Raw genomic sequence first — 26,161 nt, 5'->3', positions numbered from 1 at the left:
CGACAAATAAAGGTCGTAGCCGCCGAGTCCGCGGGCGGAGCCAAAACTGTCGCGATTAATGCGGTCGCGGGAGCACCCAAAGTGGAGCCCCACGTAGCAAGATGACCCGAAGCTGCTCGGCAGTGGGCTGCAGCACCCGGGACACCGTGCTGAGCCGGGAGCGCGGCCTCTCCTTCCACCAGTGCGTGAGAACAGCCTCCGGCTGTCTAACTCCCGGCACGGCCTGGCGGGCAGCGGGCCAGGGTGGGGCGGGGCCGGGCGTGCGCCGCGCCGCGCCGTTGACGTGACGTGACACGATGCGACGCGCGTAGCGTGGGGGACAGGAATGGGGAAGTTGGAGAGCTCGGGTGCTTCCTGCCCCGCACCCCGTTGCCTGCCGCTTGCCGCAGGGCTTCTGGCGGGGCTTGTTGGGGCGGAGCCGCGCTCCCTGCGGTCGCGTTCACTGCTCTGTGTGAGGCGCGAAGGGAGGGCGTGTGGGGAGCTGTCGGAGGTGTCCGAGCCCGCGGCCGTGCAGCTCGCTCGGGAGCCGGGTGGGCTCGAGTTGTCGCCGGCGCCGCGCGTCCCTGCCGCGCACTCGGCGTGTTGGCTGCGCCCTGCGGGCCCGGCCGAGGGGCTGCCGCCGGCGTGGTGGGGAAGCTGGCTTCGGCTTCGGAGCAGGGCCGCGTTTCCGACCGCGGTCGTCCGTCGGGGGCCGTGCGCGCGTGGATGCATGGACGCGGGCGCGCGCCACCGGCCCTCGCGGACTGAAGTGCGCCGGGTCCGCCGAGGCGATGGGGGCCGGCGGGGGCTTCGGGAGGAGAGCGGGGAGCGCTGGAGCCGGACCTCGTGCGTCCCCGGGGGCGGGCGTTAGCGCTGCGCTGGGAGCCGCGCGGGAAGACGTGAGGGGAGGGCGCGCGGGTGTGAGAGGAGAAGTAGCTGGAAGACGTTGAAAAAGAAGGTGTGAGAGTTTCGGCTGCGCGCGGTAGGTCGTGTACTCACTGGTTGGTTAAGTAAGGCTGAGCCCTCCGGCTGAGCTGGTGCCGCCGTCCCCGTCGGTGGTTCTGGTCTCTCTGTCGTGCTCCCTCTGCTCATCGCGGCGCTCGGTTCGCGCGGACACCTGCGTGCGCGGCCGCACCCCTGCCACTCCCTCACCCGGTGACCGGACTCCTCAGAGCAGGAGCGTCCCCTGTGCCCCTAAGTGCTGTCGACTTTCCGACCTGCTGTAGCCAGGCATGTGTCACGGCTGCTCTGATGCACCGACGGCGTCGCCAGCACTGCCCGATCCCAGTGAGCGCTGGGAAATCCTCCTCCTGACGCGTTTAACTTTTAGTCGTATCAGCTACTCGGTGACGCTCTCCTCTCCATTGGCTTTGTGGACACTCTGACCCTCCGTACCTCCTTATTTCCCTAATTGTTTGCAGCCTGATTTTCCTGTGCTTTCTTGGGTTCTTTAGATGAGGAAGAGTTCATTTATTGCTTTTATTTTATATATTGAGGACCAAAGAAAGGTCAAAGAAAGTGATGTAATTATTACAGTAGTCTGCTCTGATTCTTCCCGGATGACTTCTTGCCCATTCATTGCTTTTTCCTGATTCCCGGAAGTGATTTTTCTAAAAATGCAAGTTCTGTGCTTGTTCCCAGAAGGGTTTTACTTTGGGCTTTTCAGTGCCTTAAAAGAGTCCAAGCTCCTCTGGGAAGCCTTTCCTCCTCTGCCTCTCTTCCAAACCCGAATTACATCCCCTCCGTATTTCCGTCCCGGTATGTGTGCTGGGTGAAACACGTGTGATGGGAGTGAGTCATCTTTGCCTTCCTATACCTACGACGGTGTAAGGAAGGCAGGGGAAAGAACAGGAGAGGAGTTACAATGCTGTGGCATTAGGCTTGGCAACAAGATAGTATAGATGAGAAGTAAGGGTTTAGCAAATAGGTAACATGGGAAGGAAAGAGTTTGTCAACTTGCCATTGCCCAAAGATACCATCTTCAAGGTTCTTGATCATGGAGCCCTCCCCAAAATGAACCTCGAGTACATGCCCCTGATATGTACATGATGTATTCCTGTATATTATGAAACAAAAATTAAAGGATGGGGCAAAAAAATTGTGAAAATAAATTCCAATATTTTCTTCAAATCTCAGTAAATGAGTTCATTCTCCTGGGGAGGCCTCTAACCTGAAGGATGAATCCCAGACTTACTGCAGCATACAAGATCTTTTATGATCTGGCCTCTAGCCATCCCTCCAGCCCATCTGTAAGCAGTACCAGCTACCTCTGTACTCTCCTTTAACCCTCTTCATCTCCAAATTAACTTATTTTTCAATGCTTTATGAACCAGTAAGATGCAAGTAGTTATTTTATATCTCTGTGGTGTTGCATCTGCATGGAGTGGCCACTGTCTGCACGGCAAACTCCTATCGACACTTCAGTTCTTGCTCCAATATTCTCTCTTCTGAAGCCTTCCCCAGCGTCCCCAGAGCCATTACCAAGAGTTGTGAAAGATGTTGCAAGGACACAGGCAAGGGGCTGTGTCTGAAAAGCATGAATCAAAGTGACTAAAGGTGTGGAAACTTGTTATGAGAATACTGGTACTTAGACGTGTAAATGTTTAAATATGAGGTAGGACTGGCAAGTTTAAAGGAGTGACACTTTGATTCATTCTCTTGTTGGTATAAAGAAATTAAACAATTTATTTCATAACCACAGAAATGTATGTATGATAATTTGAAAGCGATTTTACTTGAATTGTTGTAATGAATTTTTAAACGTTTAATTGTGAGACATTTCAAACATACTAGCAGGCAAAGAATAATACATAACAAACATCGGTGCACCCACTGCTAGAATTAAGCAGACATTAACAGTTTGCCTTGTTTCAGGTTTTGGTTTGTTTCATTTTGTTATCCTCTTAAAAGAGAATTAAGTTAACAGGTATAGTTAAAGCTTTACCCCTGAATCCCTTCTCTCTCTCCTTAGAGGCAGCCACTGTAGAAAGGATTTTGTTAGTCACTTTTCTGGAAAATATATGCAGGGAGCCAAAGGTAAATTTCTGCTGGTAGTGTGAAAAAAAGCCTAGTCAACAGGAGAGAGAAAACAGATTCTGGGTTAGTAGAAAACAATTCATGATTGTATTTATTTATTTTTAATGATTTTTATTTATTTATTTGCCAGACAGAGATCACAAGTAGGCGGAGAGGCAGGCAGAGAGAGAGGAGGAAGCAGGCGCCCTGCCGAGCAGAGAGCCTGATGCGGGGCTCGATTCCAGGACCCTGGGATCATGACCCGAGCCGAAGGCAGAGGCTTTAACCCACTGAACCACCCAGGCGCCCCCATGTTTGTATTTATGAGATGATGATTGGTTGGGGATTTTTCTTTTGCCAGAGGTGGCTTTAGAATAGGGAGATGTGAATTCCAAATTTAGCTACTATTTATGGTAGCTATACTTAGGTCTGGTCTTGGTTTCATCTTCTGGGAAAGGATATAAACCTGTTGTGCAGAATTGTTGTAAGACTGAGTCTAAATTTTCAAAACAGACACATCTGGGTGCCCGGCTGGCCCAGGTGGAAGCATGAGCAGCTCTTGATCTTGGGTCGTGAATTTGAGCCCCACATTGGATGTGGAGGTGACTTAAATTAAAAAAACTTGAATCACACACACACGTTTATGGCACAAGGTGAATGCTTTAAACATATTATTAATCATTATTACCAATTTAATTTTATTCAGAATTCAAATTAGTCATGCTGGTTAGACTACAGTATTTTCCCAACCCTTTCATTTTGTTTAATACTTTGGGGCAAGCCAACAAAGCTGTTTGGGACTGGATTGTTACACCTGCTTCAGGGGCTCCAGATGGCCCAGGCCATTCTGTGGGCTAAGGGGATTGCTGGCGGTGGTCAGCAGGCATGCCAGTTGGGAAGCTGTGTTGGAGGATAGGCTAGTAATAGGACTTGGTGGACTAGCCACCTTTTTACTGTCCTTTGTGTGGTTAGAGACTACCACCCAGTCTGGGGGAAAGCTGCCTCACAAACATGTGCCATTAGTTAAGAAAGGAACTCAGTGAAAAGAGATAGGTTTGCCTCGCCTTTATTAGAAAAAGACCTGTGTTTCGATCAAGTAGCATCATCTTCCTGGAATAATGCAGTGAAAGTCCTGAAAGTGGAATTGTTGTTCCTAAGAAAGAACAAACTCTGGGTCGTACTTTACCATTTACAAAGGCTTTTGAGTGCATTTGTTGCATCGTGCACCCTTACAACAACCCTGTGAGGGGCTCAAAGATTGAGAGATGTATTGGATTCCACATGGCTGGTAAAAGGTCATTGAGGCTTAAATACAGGTTTTCCACCTCAGTGTTCTTTCTCATGTGATGAGAGAGAATATCTCAGAATTCTGTTACCATACTGCTGTATTATTTCCCTAGCCCTGAGCTGAGGAACTTAAAATTTTCACTAGTCTCAGTTTGTAAGAAGTACATGCTTTAAAATCTAAGCTAAAAGATACAAAAATCACACAGTTCCCCCTGGATCTATCCCTAGGACCAATCAAGGCAGAGGGTGCAGAAAGAGAAGTTTTGTGATTTTCATTATATCATTATAATTTTTTTCTCGCAATTTCTAAACATAGTAATTTGGGCTTAAAAAATAGAGAAATACAAGGTAGTTTTTATATTCAAGGCTAGGAAAAAGTGGTGCCTTTTGAAAGAAAAAGGGAAAATGGATTATGGGAAGTGGACTTGTTTTCTACTGCTCAGTAACAGATTTTTTTTAAGTGCAACGTGGAAAAATGATCTCCTGTAAATTCCAAGGGCAGGAATTCAGGAGTGGATTAACTCAGTGTTGCAGGGTATCTCATAAGGTTGCCATAAAATGTTAGCCAATACTAGAATCTTCTGAAGGGTGAGCTTTCAGAAAGACTCACTGACCATGGCTTTTGTCTGGAAGCCTGTTTTTTTCCCAGTAGACCTGTATCTCTATAGGACTGCATTTGACAGGGCAGAGAAGTTCCCTCCAGAGAAAAATCATTCAACAGAGGGAACAAGTGCCTTTTATTATCTAGTCTTTATTATCTTTATTATCTAGTCTTTATTATCTAGTCTAACTTAGCCCATTGTCATTCCTGCTTTTTTTGTTTCTTAGAAGCAAATCGCTACCTCTAGCCCACACTCAAGGGGAAGGGAATTAGCCTCCATCCCTTGAAAGGAGGAGAAGCAAAGAATTTGTGGACATTTTTAAAGACACACACACTAAATTTGAGCAGATTCTGTTAAGTGTAGGCAGCGAAGACAAAATGTGATCGAGCCTTTAATATGAGAATTTCCCTCATACAAATTGAAGCAAATGAGATCACTTAGATATTGAAGTCTTGGAATCAAAAAAATCAAAGAACTAAATGAAATCGGATTGAGTAAGTTAAACTTTAACTGGACTTGATGTTTATGTAAAGCAGTTAAATAATAAGTGGGTTTATGCAATAAATACTACTGTAGTATTACTATAATACTTTCATGTTAATGGAACTTTAATATGATTGCTGTAGATTTCCAACCGATACCATACAGCGCTCAAAATGGATCAGGGCTGTTAATCGTGTGGACCCCAGAAGCAAAAAGATTTGGATCCCAGGACCAGGTGCTATTCTATGTTCCAAACATTTTCAAGAAAGTGACTTTGAGTCATATGGCATAAGAAGAAAGCTGAAAAAAGGAGCTGTGCCTTCTGTTTCTCTATACAAGGTACTTAAATCTAGGTGTAAAAAAACTAAATTCTGTAGAGCCGAGGTACCTCATATTACAGCTGAATTTACAGAGATTTAAAAAAATCCTAAGTCTTAAAATAAATCCAATAATAGATTTTAAATGCTTAGAAAACTCGTTTGGGGTTTTTAAAAAAAAAATCTATATGTAATTTTGGAATTTTTTTTTAATTAGGTATATCATTACAAATTGTTGTCAAGACACACGTGAAGATTACTAAACTGATCACGAGAATCACCTAGTAGATCCCTTTGAATTCAGGCTTTTGTTTAAGTGTGAGACAGTTTCCAGAATACTTAGAAATTGTGCTTTTTCTGGTCCCTCCCAGTAATGTTACTGAACTTGACCAAAAATGTACCTAATTATTAGCATTGACATAGAGAGGTATATCACTCGTGTTGGTGTTGCATTCTTATGTTTCTTTCGTTTCTGCTTGTACCAAATGGCTCCTCACTGTCTGCACAGCAGGCGGTACTCATCTACCCATTCCGTCCTGATGCTGCCCTTCCCTCCTCTTATCTACTGGAGTCTCCTTTTGGTATTGTTTTCTCGTTCCTCCATTCAGAAGAATGCGGTTGGTGTCAAACCCAGACTCCTAAGCTCTAAGAGCTTCCATTTATTTATTTATTTATTTACTTATTTATTTATTAATTAAAGATATTATTCATTTATTTGACAGAGATCACAAGTAGGCAGAGAGGCAGGCGGGGCGGGGAGCAGACTCCCCGCTGAGCAGAGAGCCTGATGCGGGGCTCAATCCCAGGGCCCTGGGATCATGACCTGAGCCGAAGGCAAGGCTCAACCCACTGAGCCACCCAGGCGCCCCTAAGAGCTTCCTTTTAATTGTGCATTTTTAACTGCTCTGAATTCTAAAGCTACTGCGTATGTGATAGATTGACTTGCTTTCATGTAATATCAGGAGTAGTTACTGTTGTGACCTACAATAGTCCAGGCCATTGTGCCAGGAGATTTACATAAATTATCTTATTTTATCCTCAGGACAACTCTTGTTATTATTCACATTGTACGGGTGAGGAGATGAGGGGTTGTAGAGGTTTAGTGACCGCTAATAAATGAGGGATCTAGGATTCAAACCCAGATCAGTCTTAATTTCCACGTCCACTATGCCTTCCTTTTTGCACAAATAACTTTCCTATCTTTGTTAAATCATGTATTGCTCCTTTAAAAAACTACTCATTTCCATGAAGCCTTCCCAAATTACCACCTTTCTGTTGTTACCTTAACCATTTCAGACACTTTCAGAGTCCTATTAACTTTTGGCATCAGGTACACAATTTCTATATAGGTGAGAAAAAACGAAAAAACCCTTTTTCTTTCATAATTAACTCTCCACAGCAACCAGGTGAGTGCTTTGCATTTAGTGGTAATTTTACAGACAGTCTTCTGTGTAATAGTTTCAAGAATAACCTGAATTGGATGTTTCTAATGCAGGTTCTTCAGGGTGTACACCTTAAAGGCAAAGCAAGACAGAAAATCCTAAAACAGCCACTTCCCGATAATTCGCAAGAGGTTGCCACCGAGGACCATAACTACAGTTTAAAGAGGCCTCTGACGATAGGCGCAGAGAAGCTGGCTGAGGTGCAACAGATGCTCCAAGTGTCCAAAAAAAGACTGGTCTCTGTGAAAAACTACAGGATGATCAAGAAGAGAAAGGGCTTGCGACTGATCGATGCTCTCGTAGACGAGAAACTACTTTCTGAAGAGACAGAGTGTCTGCTACGAGCACAGTTTTCAGGTATGGTCCCCTTTTCCAAATTACTATTAAGTACTTCCTTTGCTCCTGCCCATCAAAATGTGCTTTTTGCTGAAACATGAAGTCTCAGGGTAAGCAAAGAGAAGGAAAAGTAATTGCCAAAATCTTTTCATATATTTCCAGCTTTAAAAGTCATGTGTTTATTATAAGAAAAGCAAAGAAATAAATAAATGATGAAAGTTACACATAATCGTGCTACCCAGAGGTGAGATCATACGGTTGATACCATATACTGTACTGTTCGTTTTTTATAAAGCACTGGCTTTACAGTGAATTCTTTGTGAGCAATTTTAACTGCTACATAATTTATCACTAAAGTGTTTTTGCCATGGAGTCGAACCAGATTACTTTGCCAATTCCCTTTGAGCTTGAAAATTCTGTGAGTCTCCATACTATTTTCTGAGATATTCTATAGAAGGTAGATACGTCCATTGGAAAGACTGCCTCCTCTTCTTTGTGAACCAGGTATTTGAAGAGGGACAAAATAAGTATTGGCAACTTACTCTTTGATGAAAGCAGCAGAGATTTTGGATTTAGGTTCTAGTAAAAAAAAAAGTATGTCTTGTTTCTAGAAGAGAGTAGGTATCGCCAGAGGAGGAGAGTAGTTTGTGTGTTCTGGTTGGGAGCGGAGGTAGTAGACAGGAATCCCCACCAGGAAAAGGATATTTTTTTTTTCTCAAGGTAGGCAAGATTGTCTGTTCAATCCGAATAGCATCCTCTCCCCAAAAGTGTTTCTTGTGTCTCATTTTCACCTCAGATAAATGGTAACCAGGGAAAAAAATAAAGCAAATAAAAGTACTCATAATCCAGAGACATAGTTTTATCCGGTTATTTCCTTCTCTTCCCTGTTCCCCTAAAATTCCCCACTTAGGCTGCCAGTGAATAGTAAAACAGTGACTTAAGTGGAAACTGTTTTCTTCCCTCTTTTGAGTGAAATGATCCAAGATGAACAGGAGGAATTGGTCAGGGGGTCCTCAGATTGGATGTTAGCCTTTGAACAAACTCAGTGAAACTGTGATTGGGTTTGGGTTTGGGTTTGGGTTCAGATGCCCACTGCATTTATACCCCAATGCTGTGACCTATACCTGAGAATTTTACTGTACACACTCTTCATCACAAAGAATAAATAAATTTATTTTGACAGATTTTAAGTGGGAGTTGTATAACTGGAGAGAAACAGCTGAGTACTCCACAGAAATGAAACAGTTTGCATGTACACTCTACTTGTGCAGTAGCAAAGTCTATGATTATGTAAGAAAGATTCTCAAGCTGCCTCATTCTTCCATCCTCAGGACGTAAGTGAATTACTTTTTAGATGTTAAAGAAAATGAGTATTTTATTATTTTATTGCATTTTATGTGTTAAGGCTATTCATACACATACTCTCATTTATTAGTCCATTTTCTGTTTTTTAGAAATTTTTAGGTGGTATTTGCATATTAACATAGCACAGTATTTTCACCAAAAAGATGAAGGAATGTAGTCTGACAATTTTTTGCATCCTCCAGATGGCAGAGACACTCTTAGTGATTAAAAAAAAAAAATTGGTTTCTAGTATGTTCTAGTAGTTTGGGAATTTCTAAAACATTTCCGTAGTTTTAATATCAGGCTATCCTGGGAAATCTAGAACAATTCTAGATTGACACCATTGGTCTGAGGCCAAGCACAGAAGCCTGCATTTTTGTAAGCACCGCAGTTGATCCTCAGGACAGGTCTTCCCAGGAGGAGATTTTGGTAAATACTTCTGTAGGATTTGTGGTCAGAATACATAGATTTATTTATAACTCTTAGTGTTACAGCACTGTGTTATATAAGAAATAACCCAGTTGCTTTACTTTGTAATACCTTATAAAGTACCTGTAAAAGCTACTTTTATAATAAAAGTTATACTCAATTTTTACTACTTTTTTTTATCACTGGTTTTACGGATGCCTATGTATGTATCTATGCATGTGGCTTAAAAATAACAAATTTACTGTCTCACAGTTACAGAGACTAGAAGTCCAAAATCAAGGTGTCATCAGGGTTAGTTCCTTCTGACGGTTGTAAGGGAGAAGGGTCTGTGTCATGCCTCTCTTCTTGACTTGTAGATGGTGGACTTTTCCCCTGTGTCTCCTTACATCATCTTCCATTACGTATGTGTGTTTCTGTGCCCGTTATGAGGGCCAGTCACATAGGATTAGGATTCACTTTAATGACCTCATTTTAACTCGATTACCTCTGTAAAGACCATATGTCCAAATAAGGTCACATTCTGAGGTATTGGGGATTAAGACTCCAGTGTATCTTTTTTTGAGGGACACCGTTCAACAGCTAATAGTCACTTTACTGATCATAAGCCTCCCCGTTACCCACAACCTATAGGCCAGCTCCTTCCCGTGGTTTACGGGAGTTCCCGCAGGATGGCCCCTGCTGGGCTCCGAGGCTCAGCTCTTGCTCGCTCCCCGCCTTCTGCCATTCCCTGCTGCCGTGGGAAGGCTTCCTTGCTGCTTTTTGCCTCGGGCCTTACTGTTCCCCGTGCCTGAAATGCCCATTCTCTGTCTGCTGGTCCTAGTGATGCTCCTCAGTCTTCAGACTCAAATTAGATACACATCCATTCAGAAGCCTGGCCTGGACGAAGTAGTCCTCTCACGTGTGATACGGAACGGAATCGGTTCTTAAACCACGGTCTTCCTCCCTGGACCGGGAGCTGCAGCAGCGTGAGGTCTTGTCTGATTCTGTGACCCTGCCCCGGACCGCGAGCCTGCCGGGCCCTGGCGCGCAGCGGCAGAGTGTAACTGGAGAGAAATGACCCTTGATGAGTAGGGTGGAAAGAAGGAATGCCTGAATGGTCACTTAGCATTTCCAGTAGAGGTCGGGAGCAGATGGTCCAGAACAGCACTCCATTTAATTCCGTCTAATTCAGCGGGTGCGGCTCTAGAGGCCTGCGGGAATGCCCTCCGCCCTCGGTGGGGGAAGCTGCCTCCCGGTTTCTTACTGCTGCAGCTTTAGATCAGACCCGGAGGGGCTCTCAGCTCGAGAAGCTTGAGAGATGTGTAATTCACATAGAACACTGTACCGGTTTGGGGTGTGTAACGAGTAGTTGGTATCTGTCCGTACAGCAGAGACGTACACTAAGTACGTACACTAACTGCACTAAGTCCAGTTAGCATTCATCACACACACAGCTCAGATGCTTTTTTCTTGTCATGAGAACTTTCAGGACCTATTCTCTTAGCAACTTTCAAATCTACAATATGGCATTATTAACTCTAGTCATCGTGTTGTATATTATATGCTCTTTTTAAGTAATTGTCCTCCACACACTAGTAACATAATACTAATAAAAATTTAGAAATGAGAGAAAAAGAAGGGAAATTCATTAATTCTTCTTCTACGCTATATGTAAACAATTACTATTAACATTTAGGTAATTTTCTTCCAGACTTTTTTCTGTGCTTAGATTTATTAGTTTTTGGGTGCCTGGGTGGCTCAGTGGGTTGAGCCTCTGCCTTCGGCTCAGGTCATGATCTCAGGGTCCTGCGATCAAGCCCAGTGTCGGGCTCTCTGCTCAGTGGGGAGCCTGCTTCTCCCTTCCTCTGCCTGCCTCTCTGCCCACTTGTGATCTCTCTGTCAAATAAAATCCTTAAAAAAAAAAACAACTTACAGATTTATTAGTTTTTTACACAGTTAGGGTGTTTAACAACAGCATCGCTTCCGGTAGTTGCACCCTACCTGCCCCTGGGCATTCTCCAGCTGTTGGGCATTTATTTTTGTTGATCAAGCCTAAGAAAGAGAGACCATGATTATGGATTCTCAAGGAGTTGTGCTGTGTAAGGAGCAGAGATATGGGTCTGTGGGTAGAAGGGAACATAGGTGGGGGGAGGGCGTCTGGTAAGAGAGCAGTTGTTCCATCCTGCTTGCATGCTCAAGGGAGTGATCTAGTAGGGAAGAAAATTGGTGATGCACAAGGGAAAGGATACTTGCGAGGGATGACATTGACAGCATTGTGGAGAGATGTCTGGCCTTAATTAGGAGCAGGGACCATTCATTTAAACAGGAAGGAAGGCAGAGATTCAGTAGGTTAACAGATTGATGGTAGGAAAAGGAGTTTTTATTGGATTGCTTCTGTTTTCTCAGTGACACGGAGATCATAGCTGAGCGGCGATCTCTGCTCACATCTTGATCTCGGGAGTGGTGAGTTCAAGCTCCAGATTGGGCTCTGCGCTGGGCGTGGAGCCTTCTTAAAGAGATAATAGCTGAGAGTCGGGGAAGGAGACATACCAAGTTCAGGGAGAAAGGAGAGAATGTGAATACTTGTTTTTCCCCTCTGTTAGGATGGACAAATAGTTATATGGCAAACAATTAGATGATGACAGATCAAGCCAGACTTACATTTTGTAGAAACCTCTGGTTCAGACAGGTCCCTCCCTCACTAATTTCTACTTGTGTCTTCTCTGATTCATAGCCACTATCAGTCACTTCTGTAGTACTCTGTGTACTGATACCGGATCTTTTTCATTTCTCTCTTGAATTCTTTTTGTCCAGAACCTTCCCAGAGCTGTGCTGCTTGTAATTCCAGTTTTTTGGGTCTTGAAGGTTGGTTTTCACATATCTTTTGTAAGAATGTCTTCACATCCTCAGCCTCCCTCATTATAACAGTGATACGTATGGTATGATCTTTTAGATTTTCTCTAATTTTCTATTTAGGTATTCATTGCAGTTTAGTAAATTAGCTCCCTCTAATAGGGAAGGGGATATGAGGGATTCAGAGGCAAACAAGACCATGGGAAGAGCTTACAGTCTTGAAAAACACGTGGCTCTGCCCAGCATTGTGGTGCTTCCGTGCCGTATTTTTTCCAGACAGAGTTTTAAACACCCAGGGGACTCCACATAATCACTCCATAAGTAACCTGCTGTTTAATTTAAAATCTCATGTTGATGAGAATGGAAATTATTGGTAATACTTCTGTGAAGGGAAATTGGGGAATGTGAATTAATTTAAAATTGATTCACCCAGTTATGTGCACCGGAAGTCTGAAATTCGTTTTTAATTTCTTGCATAAGTTGAATCCAGGGGTGCCTGGGGGACGCAGTTGGTTGAGCGTCTGCCTCCGGTCATGATCCCAGGAATCTGGGATGAAGCCCCACGTCGGGCTCCCTGCTTAGTGGGGAGCCTCCTTCTCCCTCTGCTTCTGCAACTCCGTCTTTATTCCCCTGCCTGGGCTCTCACATGCTCTCTCTGTGTCTGTCAAAAAACAAATAAACAAATAAATAAATAAAATCTTAGGGGAAAAAAGTAGAATGCATTCATTTCAATGCTGGTGTAAGTAAATTTCTCTCTCTCTCCTACCCCTAGGAGTTGCGTAAGTGACATAAACATTTACATGTGTATGTGTCACCCCCGTACATGGTATGGTGCTGTTTGTATTATCTAAAAAATGGAAACAACCTAATTGTCTTTCTGTATAGATTAGTTAAATTAGTTATGGCTTAACTATATTGTGGTATATGCCATGTACACATTTAAAAATGCGGTAGGTCGGTAGTTAGGGACACAGAAAAATATTTCTGTAACATTACTATTAAGTAAAAAAAAACCAGATTCATTATAAATTTTGAAAATTATATCTAAGTGTATATATGTGAAGAAATCTGGAAGAATGTCTCTGAAATGTTAAAGAGACTATCACTTCTTACACTTTCAGTATTGTTTTACTTAAAAATATAATTGTCATTTTTTTACAATCAAAAAATTTTTTCATTTTGAGGGGGAAGAAAGGTTTGAGACAGACATCAGTCACTTCTCTATAGTTCTGAGTTACAAACGGTTTGGGTATTTCCGCTCTCAGTTATAAAAACTTTTAGAAACATATGTGGCCACATATCTTTTTGCCTGGTATTTAAGACCTCATTCTCGTAGCTGTGGGCATTAAGATACCATTTAGATTTCCATTTAAAAATCAAATTCAAGGGACGCCTGGGTGGCTCAGTTGGTTAAGCCGCTGCCTTCAGCTCAGGTATTGATCCCAGGATCCTGGGATCGAGTCCCACATCGGGCTCCTTGCTCCGTGGGGAGCCTGCTTCTCTCTCTGCCTGCAGCTCTGCCTGCTTGTGTTCTCCCGCTGGCGCTCGCTCTCTCTCTCTCTCTCTCTCTGACAAATAAATAAATAAATAAAATCTTTAAAAAAAAAAAATCAAATTCAAAGAACATAAGCTTTCCTAGCCTATTTAAAATAAAAACTTTTACATAGAGGAATGAAGTAGTTTCATTACATAATGATTCCACATGGAACACAGTGAGCATCGTTGGGGTTTATTTGAGAATTCTAATGCAAGAAAAAAAATTTTAACAGTGAGTATTTGGAGACACATTCGCAAAGGGTATTCACCATACTAGTGGGCTGTAGCATTGCCCTGTTTTGCCATTATCTTACTATTTTAAAATATAAGCAATTGATTAATATTTAAAATTTTTCTGATTAATACTTTTATTAAATAGGTAAAAAGCAACTTAAAGTATGTTTTTTGCATCCTATAAATGTGTTCTTTAGATTTTTTTTGTTTTTTTTTTAATTTATTTGACAGAGATCACAAGTAGGCAGAGAGGCAGGCAGAGAGAGGGGGGAGCAGGCTCCCCGCTGAGCAGAGAGCCCGATGTGGGACTCGATCCCAGGACCCCAGGATCACAGCCTGAGCCAAAGGCAGCGGCTTAACCCACTGAGCCACCGAGGCACCCTAAATGTGTTTTTTAAATCCACTAGTACATCTTGAAGTCAATTTAGTGGGTCATGGTTGGCATTATATACACACATGGTATATATATGTGTGCATGGCATGTAGTGAGGGTAAATTTCATTTATGGAACTTTTAGGTTGCTGTACAATATTTGGAAAGCCCTGTCCTGAAATACTTCGGGAGGTATGTAAGAGTCTCATATAGAGGTCGGCTGTCCAGGAAGAAACCTTGGCAGCTTAGAATATAGCCCAAAAGTAAGAAATATAACACACCCCGCCCCAGGGTCCCTGGGTGACTCAGTTAAGCGTCTGCCTTTGGCTCAGCTCACGATCGCAGGTCCTGGGATGAAGCCTCACCTCAGGCTCGCTGCTTAGTCGGGAGTCTGCTTCTCCCTCTCCCGCTGCCCCTTCCTCTGCTTGTGCTAGCAGCCTGCCTTCTCTCTCTCTCTCTCTCACCTAAATAAATAAAAATCTTGAAACCGTAGGGGAGGCCCTGGGTGGCTCTGTCAGTTAAATGTCTATCTTTAGCTCAGGTCATGATCCTGGGGTCCTGGGATTGAGCCCCACATCGGGCTCCCTGCTTAGCAGGGAGCCTGCTTCTCCCTCTCCCCGTCCCTGTGGTAGTGCATGCTCTCTTTCTCTCTCTCTCAAATAAATCTTTTTAAAAAGGAAAGAAATATAACCCCCTGCCCAAAGTCAATTAAGTTACAAAAGTAAACTTCAGAGGCGCCTGGGTGGCTCAGTGGGTTAAGCGTTTGCCTTCGGCTCAGGTCATGATCCCAGGGTCCTGGGATCGAGCCCCACATCGGGCTCCCTGCTCAGCGGGGAGCCTGCTTCTCCCCTCTCTCTGCCTGTCGCTCTGCCTACTTGTGCATGCGCGTGCTCTCTCTCGCGCGTGCTCTCTCGCACGCGTGCTCTCTCGCGCGCGTGCTCTCTCTCTCTCCGTACAATAAATAAATACTTTTTTTTTTTTTTTCAAGTAAACCTCAGGGAAGATGAACACTCCAGTCTCTAGAGTCCACATAGTCTTATTTGAGACAGTGATTCAGCTTGGCTGTTGCCTTTCCTGACCCTCCAAATAATTAGAAAAAGAAAATGAGTGAAAAGAATTCTGAAGACAGAGGCTGACGTTGATAGGAAGAGTAATCAGGAGTCTGGGATGGTCAGGGACACCACAGAAGAACCAAGGCAGTAACGTAGGTACCTGGTGTAGGGCAGACAGGTCCAAGCACCTTAATGGTCCCCGAGGGCATAATTTGGAGGCTGCAAGGAGTGGTGGGAAAAGCATGAGCAGGACCTCGGAAAAGCTAGGTTTTCCGTTGGTGCAGAGCCAGCAGCGTGTGGTTTAAGCTCTCCCTCTGTCCCCGTTTCCTAATCTGTAAAATGCGGCAGATGTGCTAGATATTCTCAATATTCCCTTACCCTTAGCAGTTTCCTTGTTCCATTGAATTTACAGGTAAGACTGGTTTATGGTCTAAAGGACAAACACATGAGAAGAAACTGGGTAATTGATTTGTATACTTTTTTTAAAAAGTAAATGAACAGTGAAAATGGATTTGTGCTATGTTTGCATCTTGAAATACTACTCTGTTTCTGAGTTTCCCTGTCGCCTTATGTTACGGTGATTCTATGAATACGCGTTGGAAGTAACTGTAGAATTGGCTGCTTACGTTGGCTTTGTCTATACGGATTTGAGCTACTTTAGTTTTGGGTTTTTTTTAAGGATTTTATTTAGGGGCACCTGGGTGGCTTATTCGGTGAAGTGTCTGCCTTCTGCTCAGGTCGCGATCCTGGGGTCCTGGGATTGAGCCCTGCCTCGGCCCTCTGCTCAAGTGGGAGCCTGCTTCTCCCTCTCCCGCTCCCCGCTGCTTGTGCTCTCTGTCTCTGAAATAAAGAAATACACTCTTTTTTAAAAAGATAAAGATTTCATTTATTCATTGGTGAGGGAGAGAGGATCTGAAGCAGACCCCACAGTGAGCACGGAGCCCAACGTAGGGCCCAATCCAGGACGGCGAGATTATGACCTGAACCGAAGCCAAGAGCTGGATCCTCAACTGAATGAGCCAGCCAGACACCCCTACTTTACTGCCATTTAAGGCATTTTTCCTTTTTTTGTCTCTTCATTTGAGTCTTACGCTTTTCATTTTTCATGTTTTACAGATGGTTATCCAAATGCAAACCCAGTCCAGGTTTCAACAGCAACGTTTTTTCTTTTCTTCAACAAAGAGTAGAGAATGGAGACCAGCGGTATCAGTATTGCTCACTGGCCATAAAAGGCGTCTCTCTCAAGCAACAACTTCAGTGGGACCCCAGCAGCCACCATTTGCAAGGGTTTATGGACTTCGGCCTTGGCATACTTGATGCCGATGAAACGCCGCTCGCCTCCGAAACTGTTTTGTTAATGGCAGTGGGTATTTGTGGTCACTGGAGAACACCTCTTGGTTATTTTTTTGTAAACAGGGCGTCTGGATATTTGCAAGCTCAGCTGCTGCGTCTCACCATTGGCAAACTGAGTGACATAGGGATCACGGTTCTGGCCGTCACGTCTGATGCTACAGCTCACAGCGTGCAGATGGCAAAAGCGCTGGGGATACACATGGACGGAGATGACATGAAGTGTACCTTCCAGCACCCTTCATCTTCTAGTCAGCAGATCGCATACTTCTTTGATTCTTGCCACTTGCTCAGGTTAATACGAAATGCGTTTCAGAACTTGCAGAGCATTCAGTTCATTAATGGCACGGCACATTGGTGGCACCTTGTGGAGTTAGCAGCGCTGGGGGAGCAGGAATTAGCCGGCATGGAGGGGCTGCCAGGAAGATTTGCCAATCTGAGAAACCACGTCCTGAAGATGAACTGTGCTGCCCAGGTGTTCAGTGAGAGCGTGGCCGGGGCGTTGGAGTGCTTGCTGTCATTAGGCCTGCCTCCTTTTCAGAACTGTATTGGTACTGTCCATTTTTTACGCTTAATTAACAACCTGTTTGACATTTTTAATAGTAGGAACTGTTACGGAAAAGGACTTAAAGGGCCTCTGCTGCCTGAGACTTACAGTAAAATTAATCGTGTGCTAATCGAAGCCAAGACTATCTTTGTGACGTTATCGGATGCTAGCAACAATCAAATAATTAAAGGTAAGCGAAAACTAGGATTCCTGGGATTTTTACTTAATGCTGAGAGCTTAAAGTGGCTCTACCAGAATTATGTTTTCCCTAAGGTCATGCCTTTTCCCTATCTTCTGACTTACAAATTCAGTCAAGACCATCTGGAATTATTTTTGAAGATGCTTAGGCAGGTGTTAGTAACCAGTTCTGCCCCTACCTGTATGGCATTCCAGGCGGCTTACCATAGTTTGGAGACCAGATACAGATTACAGGACGAAGTTTTTCTAAGTGAAGTAAGCATCCTTGACATTTCACTTGCTCGAAGGACAGACTTGGCCCTGTGGACAGTTCAGCGTCAGTATGGTGTCAGCGTTGTAAAGAGTCTTTTTCACAAAGAGGATATTTGCCAAGACTGGTCTGATTGCTGTCTCAGTGAGGCATTACTCGATCTGTCTGATCACAGGCGAAAACTCACCTGTTGTGCCGGTTATATTGCAAACAAGTTATCTGCTCTTTTAACTTGTGAGGACTGCATCAGTGCCCTGTATGCTTCCGATCTCAAAGTTGCGAAAATTGGGTCACTGTTGTGTGTTAAAAAGAAGAATGGTTTGCATCTCCCTTCAGAAAGTCTGTGTCAAGTCATAAATACTTGCGAGCGGATTGTGAGAACCCACTCAAGGATGGCAGTCTGCGAACTGCTTCCTAAACAGAGAGACTTGTTTCTGCAGCAGAAAATTTTATGTGAGCTTTCCGGGCATCTTTATCTTTTTGTAGATTTAGATGAGCATCTCTTCGATGGAGAAGTGTGCGCCGTCAATCACTTTGTAAAGTTACTAAAGGATATCATAGTCTGTTTCTTAAAGATCAGAGCTAATGATGCAGCGCAGTACCCTTGGAAACACCATTCAGAAAGACCCGAGATGAAAACTTTCTCAAGGAAACGCTGGTCATCTTTACAGGATTACAGATGTTCGGGTTTCGCTAATACCAATAAATTCAGGCATTTGTTGAGTAATGACGGATATCCGTTCAAATGAGGGACCTAAGATATGTCCAGGTTTTTGTGAAGAATAATTGGTCAGCATTTTGTGTAGTTGAACTTACTGTATTTTATAAATTGACCATTCTGCACAGTTGACAAGTTTGTAATTCTGACTCACTAAGAATTTCGAATTTTGCGTATTATAAAATCTTGTACTTTGGTTGGCAGCATTTCAGTTACTTGGAACGTAGAAAGCTTTAGGTCAGCGGGACGGACTAGCCGACAGACGCTGCCTTTGAATACACTACTCTCGACTGGGCAATGGGACCGGACATACTTTTAACCTGTTCCATCTATTTTAAAGCGAGAGAATAACAACAACTGAGAGTCATTAAAACATTGACTCTTATAAATAGACTACCTTCCCTAAAAGCGCTTTGGTTTACAGCTGCTAAGAGTGTTAACAGAAAAATTTTAAAAAAAGAAGGAATGTTGACAGAATACCTATAAAATCTTGGATATAATTTTTCCTTACATATGAAAATTAGGATGTGGTTTGAAAATTAGGTTAACTTTAAATCTCAAATACCACAAAATCTCTTTGCCAACGTACCCTAAAAGAGAGATGGGCTGCAACAAAGCTGAGGAATGTAGTCCAAGAAGCAAGTGAGGCCATTTTCACAATCCATTGTCCTTGGACTTCAAAATACTACTTTTGAGAAATAGAGTGGATACTTATTTGACCACCGGAAGACCCCAATGCCCATCAGAGGATGAGAAGAAGCTTATTTCAGCTTCTCCTTCTGACGTCTCCTCGTCTTTGCAGGGAGGCTGAAATAAACTTACTTTCAGTGTTGAGTCAATAATGAGATGTATGTCGTGCGACTAATAAACTAGAAAAAGATGGTCATTTGGTTATGAAAATATTTGTCTTAATTATATAATAAGTTTTTTTCAGAAATTTAGAGGAGCTTAAATCATCTCAAGATGAAAATATACAAAGAACAAATTTTTTCCATTCTCTCACACCTAAACTTGAACTTAGGTACATGTACTTTCACATACGGGGAGTGTTTTAAATAAAAGAAACAAGCACGATTCATCTCTGTGTGTAAAACATTTACTCTTGTCATTGACTGAATATTCACAAAGTATAGTTAATATGAAACTTGCAGAAGATTAATGACCAGGTAAAATTGAGTTTTATTAACTGAAATTCTCCTTAAATTGTATATTTTGATATATTTGTTTGTTCTACCTCAAAGGCTTAAATTTTGAGTTGTAACCAGAATTGTACTACATTTTATGCAGGAGCTGTTGCTGAGAAGTCTAGATGTTGTGGTTTTTGTTTGTGATGGAATGAGTTTAGATGCACCGGATAATCTTATTTAAAAGAAGCTTATTTGTAAATCACCACCTTTTAATTTATTGTTTATATAAATCCAAGTTTTGTCCTGAACTTTACTTAAAACTAGGTTCATATCTGTAGGTGTCTGTTCTTTGCTGTTGCATTTTATAACTCTACTAATACATATTGTACTTTAATAAATTAGTGTTTTGCATTATTTCTTTAAGTGCTGGATAAATTGGACAAACATGGAAGACAAAATTATTTCCTTCACTGCCTTTAACTGTTACTTGCTCTTGTCTTAGTGAAAGGGTTTCAAGTCTGATATTTTGTTTCAGATGATATGCTTTACAGTGAATTTTTTCAATTATTCATATTTGATTAGGGTAATTTAGTTTATATTTTCCACTTAGCACCTTTGTCCTTTTTTCTTCAGAGAAAACAAACATTCTCTTCAGAAATTTATCCTTTCTACTTTTCAACAAATAGTGGTGGAACAACTGGATGTCCACATGCAGAAGTATTAATTCCACGTGGGCCAAAGACCTATATGTAAAGGGTAAAACTATAAAACTCCATGAAGAAAATCAAGTAAATCCTTGGTACTTGGATTAGGCAATAGTTTCTTAAATACAACACCAAAAACATAACAAAAAGTAAATTGGACTTCACCAGAAATAAAAACTTGTGTTTCAAAGGACACCGTCAAGAAAGAGACAACCAACAGAATGGGAGAAAAGTTTTACTAGTATATCTGATAAAGGACTTGTATCCAGAATATACCAAGAACTCCTATAACTCAATAATGAAGAACCAATAACCCAGTTTGAAAAATGGGTGAAGAATATCAATAGACATTCTTCGAAGGAGATCTACACATGGCCTGTAAACACATGAAAATATACCCAACACCATAAACTAGCTGGGAAACGCAAATGAAAACCACAATGAGGTAACACTTCACACCCACCGGGGTAGCTGTAAGACAGATAATAACAAGTGTTGACAAGAGGGGAGAAATTGAAACCCTCACACACTGTTGGTGGGAATGCAGATGCTTTGGAAACAGCTTGGCAATTCTTCAGAAGGTTAAACATAGAGTTACCGTATCTCCCAGCAGCAGGCACATACCCAAGAGAAATGAAAACCTGTCCATGTACAAACTTGTACACACATTTCATAGCATTATTATAGCTAAAAAGTGAAAAAGCCTAGATGTCCAGTTGATGAATGGTTAGAAACATGCTGTATCCACAACGTGGGTAACGTGGTGAGGGTTTGTAGCACTGCCAGAACCTTTATGGAATGACTGTACTACATTACCTGCACTCCGGTCAGGAATGTACGAAATTTCAATTGCTCTCCTTTCTCCCCAGTATCTGGTAGTGCCCGGTTTTGTTTGGAATTACCCAGTTTAATAGGCACGCAGCAACACTTCACTGTGGCATTCATTTCCATTTTCCTCATGGCTGATGGCACTCAGCGTCTTTTCATAGGGTTATTTGCCAGCCACATAATCTTAGGTGAAAAGTCTGTTCAAGTCCTTTGCCCATATTTTGGAAGGTTGATTTGTTTTTGTTAATTATATATTCTGGATATAAGTATACTATCTGCTGTATTTTGCAAATTTTCTGACAGTCCGTGGCTTATCAGTGTGTTTTGAAGAGCAGACACTAATTTTGCTAAGTCCAATTGATCATTTTTTTTCCTTTGAGGGATCATAGTTTCATATCTAAGAAATCTTTCCTAACCCAAGGCTACAGAGATTTTTCTTCTTAGGTTTTCTTCTAGATATTTTGTAGCTTTCGGTTTTACGTTTAGGTTATGATCCATTTTCAGTTAATTTTGGTCTGTGGTATAAGTTTCATATTTTTACATGTGGATATCCCAGCACTGTTAAAAAGATTATTCTTTCTTCCTGAATGACCTTTGCAACCTTGTAAAAAATTGACCACATATACATGGGTCTGCTGCTGGGTTCTCTGTTCTGTTCCATTGATCCATAGGTCTAACGCTTCACCTGTACCACAGTGTCCTGATTAGCCTTCTATGAGTCTTGAAGCTCTATTCTTTATTCAGAAATGTTTGGCTATTCTAATTGTACTTTTCTATATAAACTTTATAAACAGCTTGATTTTTTATGACAATTCCTGCTGGGATTTTGAGTGTTTTGTGGAAACTAAAGATCAATTTGGGAAGAAATGAGATGTTAATATTGAATGTTTCACTCCACGAACATGGTATATCTTTCTTAAAGTCTTCTCTAAGTTTATTAATGTTTCTACATTTCACCTACAGATCTTGTATATATTTGTTACATTTCATGTTTTGTGGTGCTATTGTAAATTGGTAACTAAAAATTTGTTTCTAAATGTTCATTGCTACTATGTAAAAATATAATTTTGTATATTGACTGCTTGAACTCACTTACTAGTTCTAGTAGCCTTTTTTTAAAAAGATTGCTATGACTTTCCTATATAGGCAGTCATGTTATCCACCAGTAGATACTGTCTTACTCATTTCCAGTCTGTGCCTTCTCCCCCCACCCCGCTACCCCCACCCTCGACCTTATTGTACAGTGACCTGCAACACAGTGTTGATTAAGAGTGCCTTGTTCCCAGTCATTGAGGGGGAAACCTTCAGCCTTCATCACTCGTATGATGTTAGCTGTAGACTTCTTGGTAGATGGTCTTTGCAGGTTGATAATCCCTTCTCTTCCTGGTTTGCCGAAGAGTGTGTGTATGTGTTTAAATCATAAATGGGTCTTGAATTTTGTCAATTTTTCTGCACCTTTTAATTTTTTTAAAAAAACAGTTGAATATAATTTAACATACTGTAATATTTGCCTTTTTAAAGCATATAATTCAGTTTTTAGTATATTTAAAAGGTTTCCTGCAACTTCTGAGATGATCATATAGTTTTACTTCTTTTGTATGTTGATACAGTGAATTACATTGATTATTTTTTAATGTTGAGTCAACCTTTTATTACTGGGATAAAACCCAACTGGGTCATGATCCATTCTTTTTATCTACCGCCAGATTTCATTTGATAATATAATCACAGAGTTGAAGTCTGTGGCCTTATAGTAAATACTACTCTGAACATTTATTTTCTTACTGCTTTTGAGTAAAAACTAAGCATGCCTTAAATGCTTTCATAAAACCTACAGGCCTTTATACATTTCATTTTATAAAATCACTTGGGTCATAAAGAGCTCACATGTGGTCTATAGATAATGACAACATCTGCATTAAAGAAACCCTCACATACACACACACCAAGTCCTAAGTAACTGACATAAGAGAAAATAATTCCAATAGTGAAGGCTTTCTAGCCTTCCTCTCCTTTGGATTGCTGCTGTGGAATTTCTACATAAAAAAATGCTGAAAAAGGATGCAACATGATGCTGGAGGTCCTGGTTTGAAGCTGCATTTACATAACAAGTATTTATTTTCTTAGCTACTTGTGTTACAGACCAATAAAAATGGAAAACTTTTCTAAAGTTATTTTTATTCACATTTTACATAAGACTAAGAAAATGTCAGTTGTCCCTATGAAGGAATAGGGAAGCTAAGGCAGTGGTCTCCCCCTACAGTTGCTGCTCCGCTGGTTTGATTGCCTGCAGCTTTTAAAGTTCTGTTTCCCAGAGAAGCCAGAGATAAGACCTACAAATTAGATTGCTTTTAGTTCTTGAGAGAAAAGGAAATTAAGAAGGTGCTCACCATAAAAACATCAGACGTTAAAAGAAAGGAAAAAGTAGACGAAGTTTCTGCCCTTTTGCAGCAGGGGGAAAAGAGAAACCATATTCATTTCAAAGCAATTTAGCTTAATCATAATTGGGCAAAATGACAGACTTATTTTTTAGTTGTGTGCTTTCAGAAGTCAAACTTACTTAAAATCAGATTTTAAAAGTTTCTTGTAACATGGTTAAAAGTGTTTTTAAAGAAAACAAAACCCTTTTTTTTACAGAATAGTATAAATGTTTATTTTCTGTATGATTTACTTTGCTGTCCTGTTTTTACAATATAGAAAAGTGTATTCTTTGAATAGCTCTAGTAAATATAAATTTAATCTTTCTACTTTGGGATGTAAATAGAGCTAAAAAAAAATTATATACCCAGCCCTCCCCAAATAGTCTTTTAAAATTGTTGAATTAATGTGGATATTAATTTTGTTCAGCAATTTGATGCAAATGCCTAAATACAAAAAGTTGCTTAGTAAGTACGACACAGGAAGGAAAAGTCTTAATACTTTAGATAGCTTCTTGAAAATCAGAAAAACTAGTAGCATTTGATTGCACCTTCAAGTTTTTACAAGCAAAACATTCTCAAGCAATGCCGTCATACATAATCTACAATTGTAATCCAAATTTCACAAACATTTTCTGCACACTGTATATAAATACACATCACAAAGGTGCAATTAGAATTAAACACAGAATATGTACAAAATGAACAAAGTTTAGGTTTAGACCAAAAAGGTATTGTAATCTTTGAAAAATAACTTGATTAGATATTTTATCCTCTTACACTGATTTACATTTATACAAATTTTAATTAAACATACTAGATTGAGGTGCTAAGAACGTTTGCACTATCTACATTTAAAGTTACTGAACTATAATTTTATAAATCCAGATTTCAAAAGGAAGATACTTCAATGAATAACGGAATCTTTTTTTTGATTATTTAATTTCTATTGCCTATATCTTGCGTGTTCATATGAACATATATACACAATACATACAACTATAGATTCCTTGTAGGAAATGTAATAATCATATACTAATAATTACTGAGGATTAAGGTACCTAGCAAAATGCCTGAATTCCAACATGGTTTTTCTCTTGTCATTAAAATCCAAGTCCTATTACTGGCTCTAAAATTCATAAAGCTTTTGAATTTTGAATTAGCGAAAATGATTTAGGTTATTTTAGTAATAATAAGAAAACACTCATACCTTCGGCTTATCAAATCACTGGCTAAAAAGAATGCCATATTAAGCTTCCCTTATAAAAAGAAATCCCCCTATAATTTTGAAAGTTTTGTTAGGAGGCCCTTTCAGTAAATCATGTAAAAGACTCATACATTGGATTGAGACCTCTTAGTTCAAAAGTCTATCAAGAGAATTGTATAGATGAAAAATCCTTCCCTAAATTCATCTATTGGGAATTTCAATGTTCTTCATTTCTCCATCCAAGCCAAATTTTATACCTGATAATTATGTAAGGTTCTATTATCATCACTACATAATAATATTAAGTTCTATTCATATGCACCTCTCACTTTTAATAGTACCCAGTAATTACTCTGACAATTTATCGTTTCAAATGCACACCACCTCCTTCAAAGAAAATGTGAAACACCCTAGTGCACTTCTTAGTCACTCCTCAGAGAAATACATTGCCTATTAAGAACTATTTACTGTCCCTTAACACTTTGGGGTTTTTTTTTAGACTTTTTTATTTTAAAAGTGTGCCTATGGATTACTTCCCCTTCTGACATTTCCAAAGTGACAAACAGGATATTATTCCAGAATCTGTGCTAAAAAGCTGGTTTTTCTTAAAAAGAGAGCTTTTCTAAACGCAAAATGTCATTTGAATATGTTTCATAAGAATTTGTTTGTGTGGACATTCTATCTGCTTGGGTCTAGTGCCAAAGAATGACTGGATAATACCAATGGTGGTTTGGCTTTTTCTACTGGAACAAAGTCATACAACACCAAACGTTATAAATTATAGTAATTTATAAATGTCCTTTGTCAATAGAATCAGAAGGACAGAACATCTAATTCTTAAGAAACCCATGCAAATTAAAAATCCATGTAATACAATAAAGAAAAACTGAATTTAGAAGGGACATAAACAGATTTAACTAAGATTTAAAATGTACTAATTTCCTCATTTAAAATTTCTTCTCTTTCAATATTATAATTTCAGGTCTCACAAGGACTGAATTAACAATACAATAATTGTTAACCTATCTTCAGAAAATCAAGTGTCCCTGCACCTTCAATTTTCTGTACAGTTCCACTTATCAGTCTTTTGTGCAAGAGTTAGCAATTCATGGCACAAGTGTCACTTTTTGCTTTCCCTGCAGAGTTGATGACACTCATCAAACACCGTCCGAATTCCTCAAGTATCATCCGTTCGGCTGCTGCCTTTGATTTTCCCTTCTTGTCTGCCTGCTCCGCCTGGGCAAGAAGGCAGTTACACGTGGCTTCGGCTACTTCCTTAGTTACAAACGTGAACGGCAACCTGAAACGACGTGTGAGAGAGAGAGACATGATGGTGTTGAATCACAACTGAAGTGAATGACATTATATCAAGTGAGAATCCGTTGGCACCTTCATGATTCACCGGCACACTGAGCACTATAATTTTTGCACGGAGCACAAGCACATCCTGGAGAGCTTTAAAAAGTTAGACCTGGTTGTATTATTGAGATTATTTTTTAAAGACTGTTCAGAAAGCATAATTTTAACAAAATATACATAGACAATGTTATCTGGG

The 26,161-nt window shown here is 40.9% G+C and overlaps 2 protein-coding genes across 9 annotated transcripts in view; one reads left to right on the top strand and one right to left on the bottom strand.

Moving 5' to 3' along the window:
• The first annotated feature begins 3 nt into the window (after positions 1-3).
• Positions 4-19,333, top strand: THAP9 (THAP domain containing 9). Its single transcript, XM_032877713.1, has 5 exons — positions 4-181; positions 5,510-5,705; positions 7,179-7,482; positions 8,645-8,795; positions 16,377-19,333. The coding sequence occupies exons 1-5, from the start codon at positions 102-104 to the stop codon at positions 18,352-18,354; spliced, it is 2,709 nt and encodes a 902-aa protein (XP_032733604.1). The 5' UTR covers positions 4-101; the 3' UTR covers positions 18,355-19,333.
• Positions 19,334-23,607: 4,274 nt separating this feature from the next.
• Positions 23,608-26,161, bottom strand: part of LIN54 (lin-54 DREAM MuvB core complex component) — a 69,068-nt gene continuing 66,514 nt past the window's right edge. For all 8 annotated transcript variants that reach the window (XM_032878117.1, XM_032877935.1, XM_032878065.1 and 5 more), the window contains one exon: positions 23,608-25,906. In XM_032878117.1, the coding sequence (XP_032734008.1) occupies positions 25,705-25,906 (202 nt within the window). In that variant the 3' untranslated portion in view covers positions 23,608-25,704. The remainder of the gene's footprint in view (positions 25,907-26,161) is intronic.

The sequence above is a fragment of the Lontra canadensis genome, unplaced genomic scaffold (genome assembly GCF_010015895.1).
Source record: "Lontra canadensis isolate GAN:19392208 unplaced genomic scaffold, GSC_riverotter_1.0 scaffold1, whole genome shotgun sequence".
Classification (NCBI taxonomy): Eukaryota; Metazoa; Chordata; class Mammalia; order Carnivora; family Mustelidae; genus Lontra; species Lontra canadensis.
This window is presented reverse-complemented; position numbering and strand designations above follow the sequence as displayed.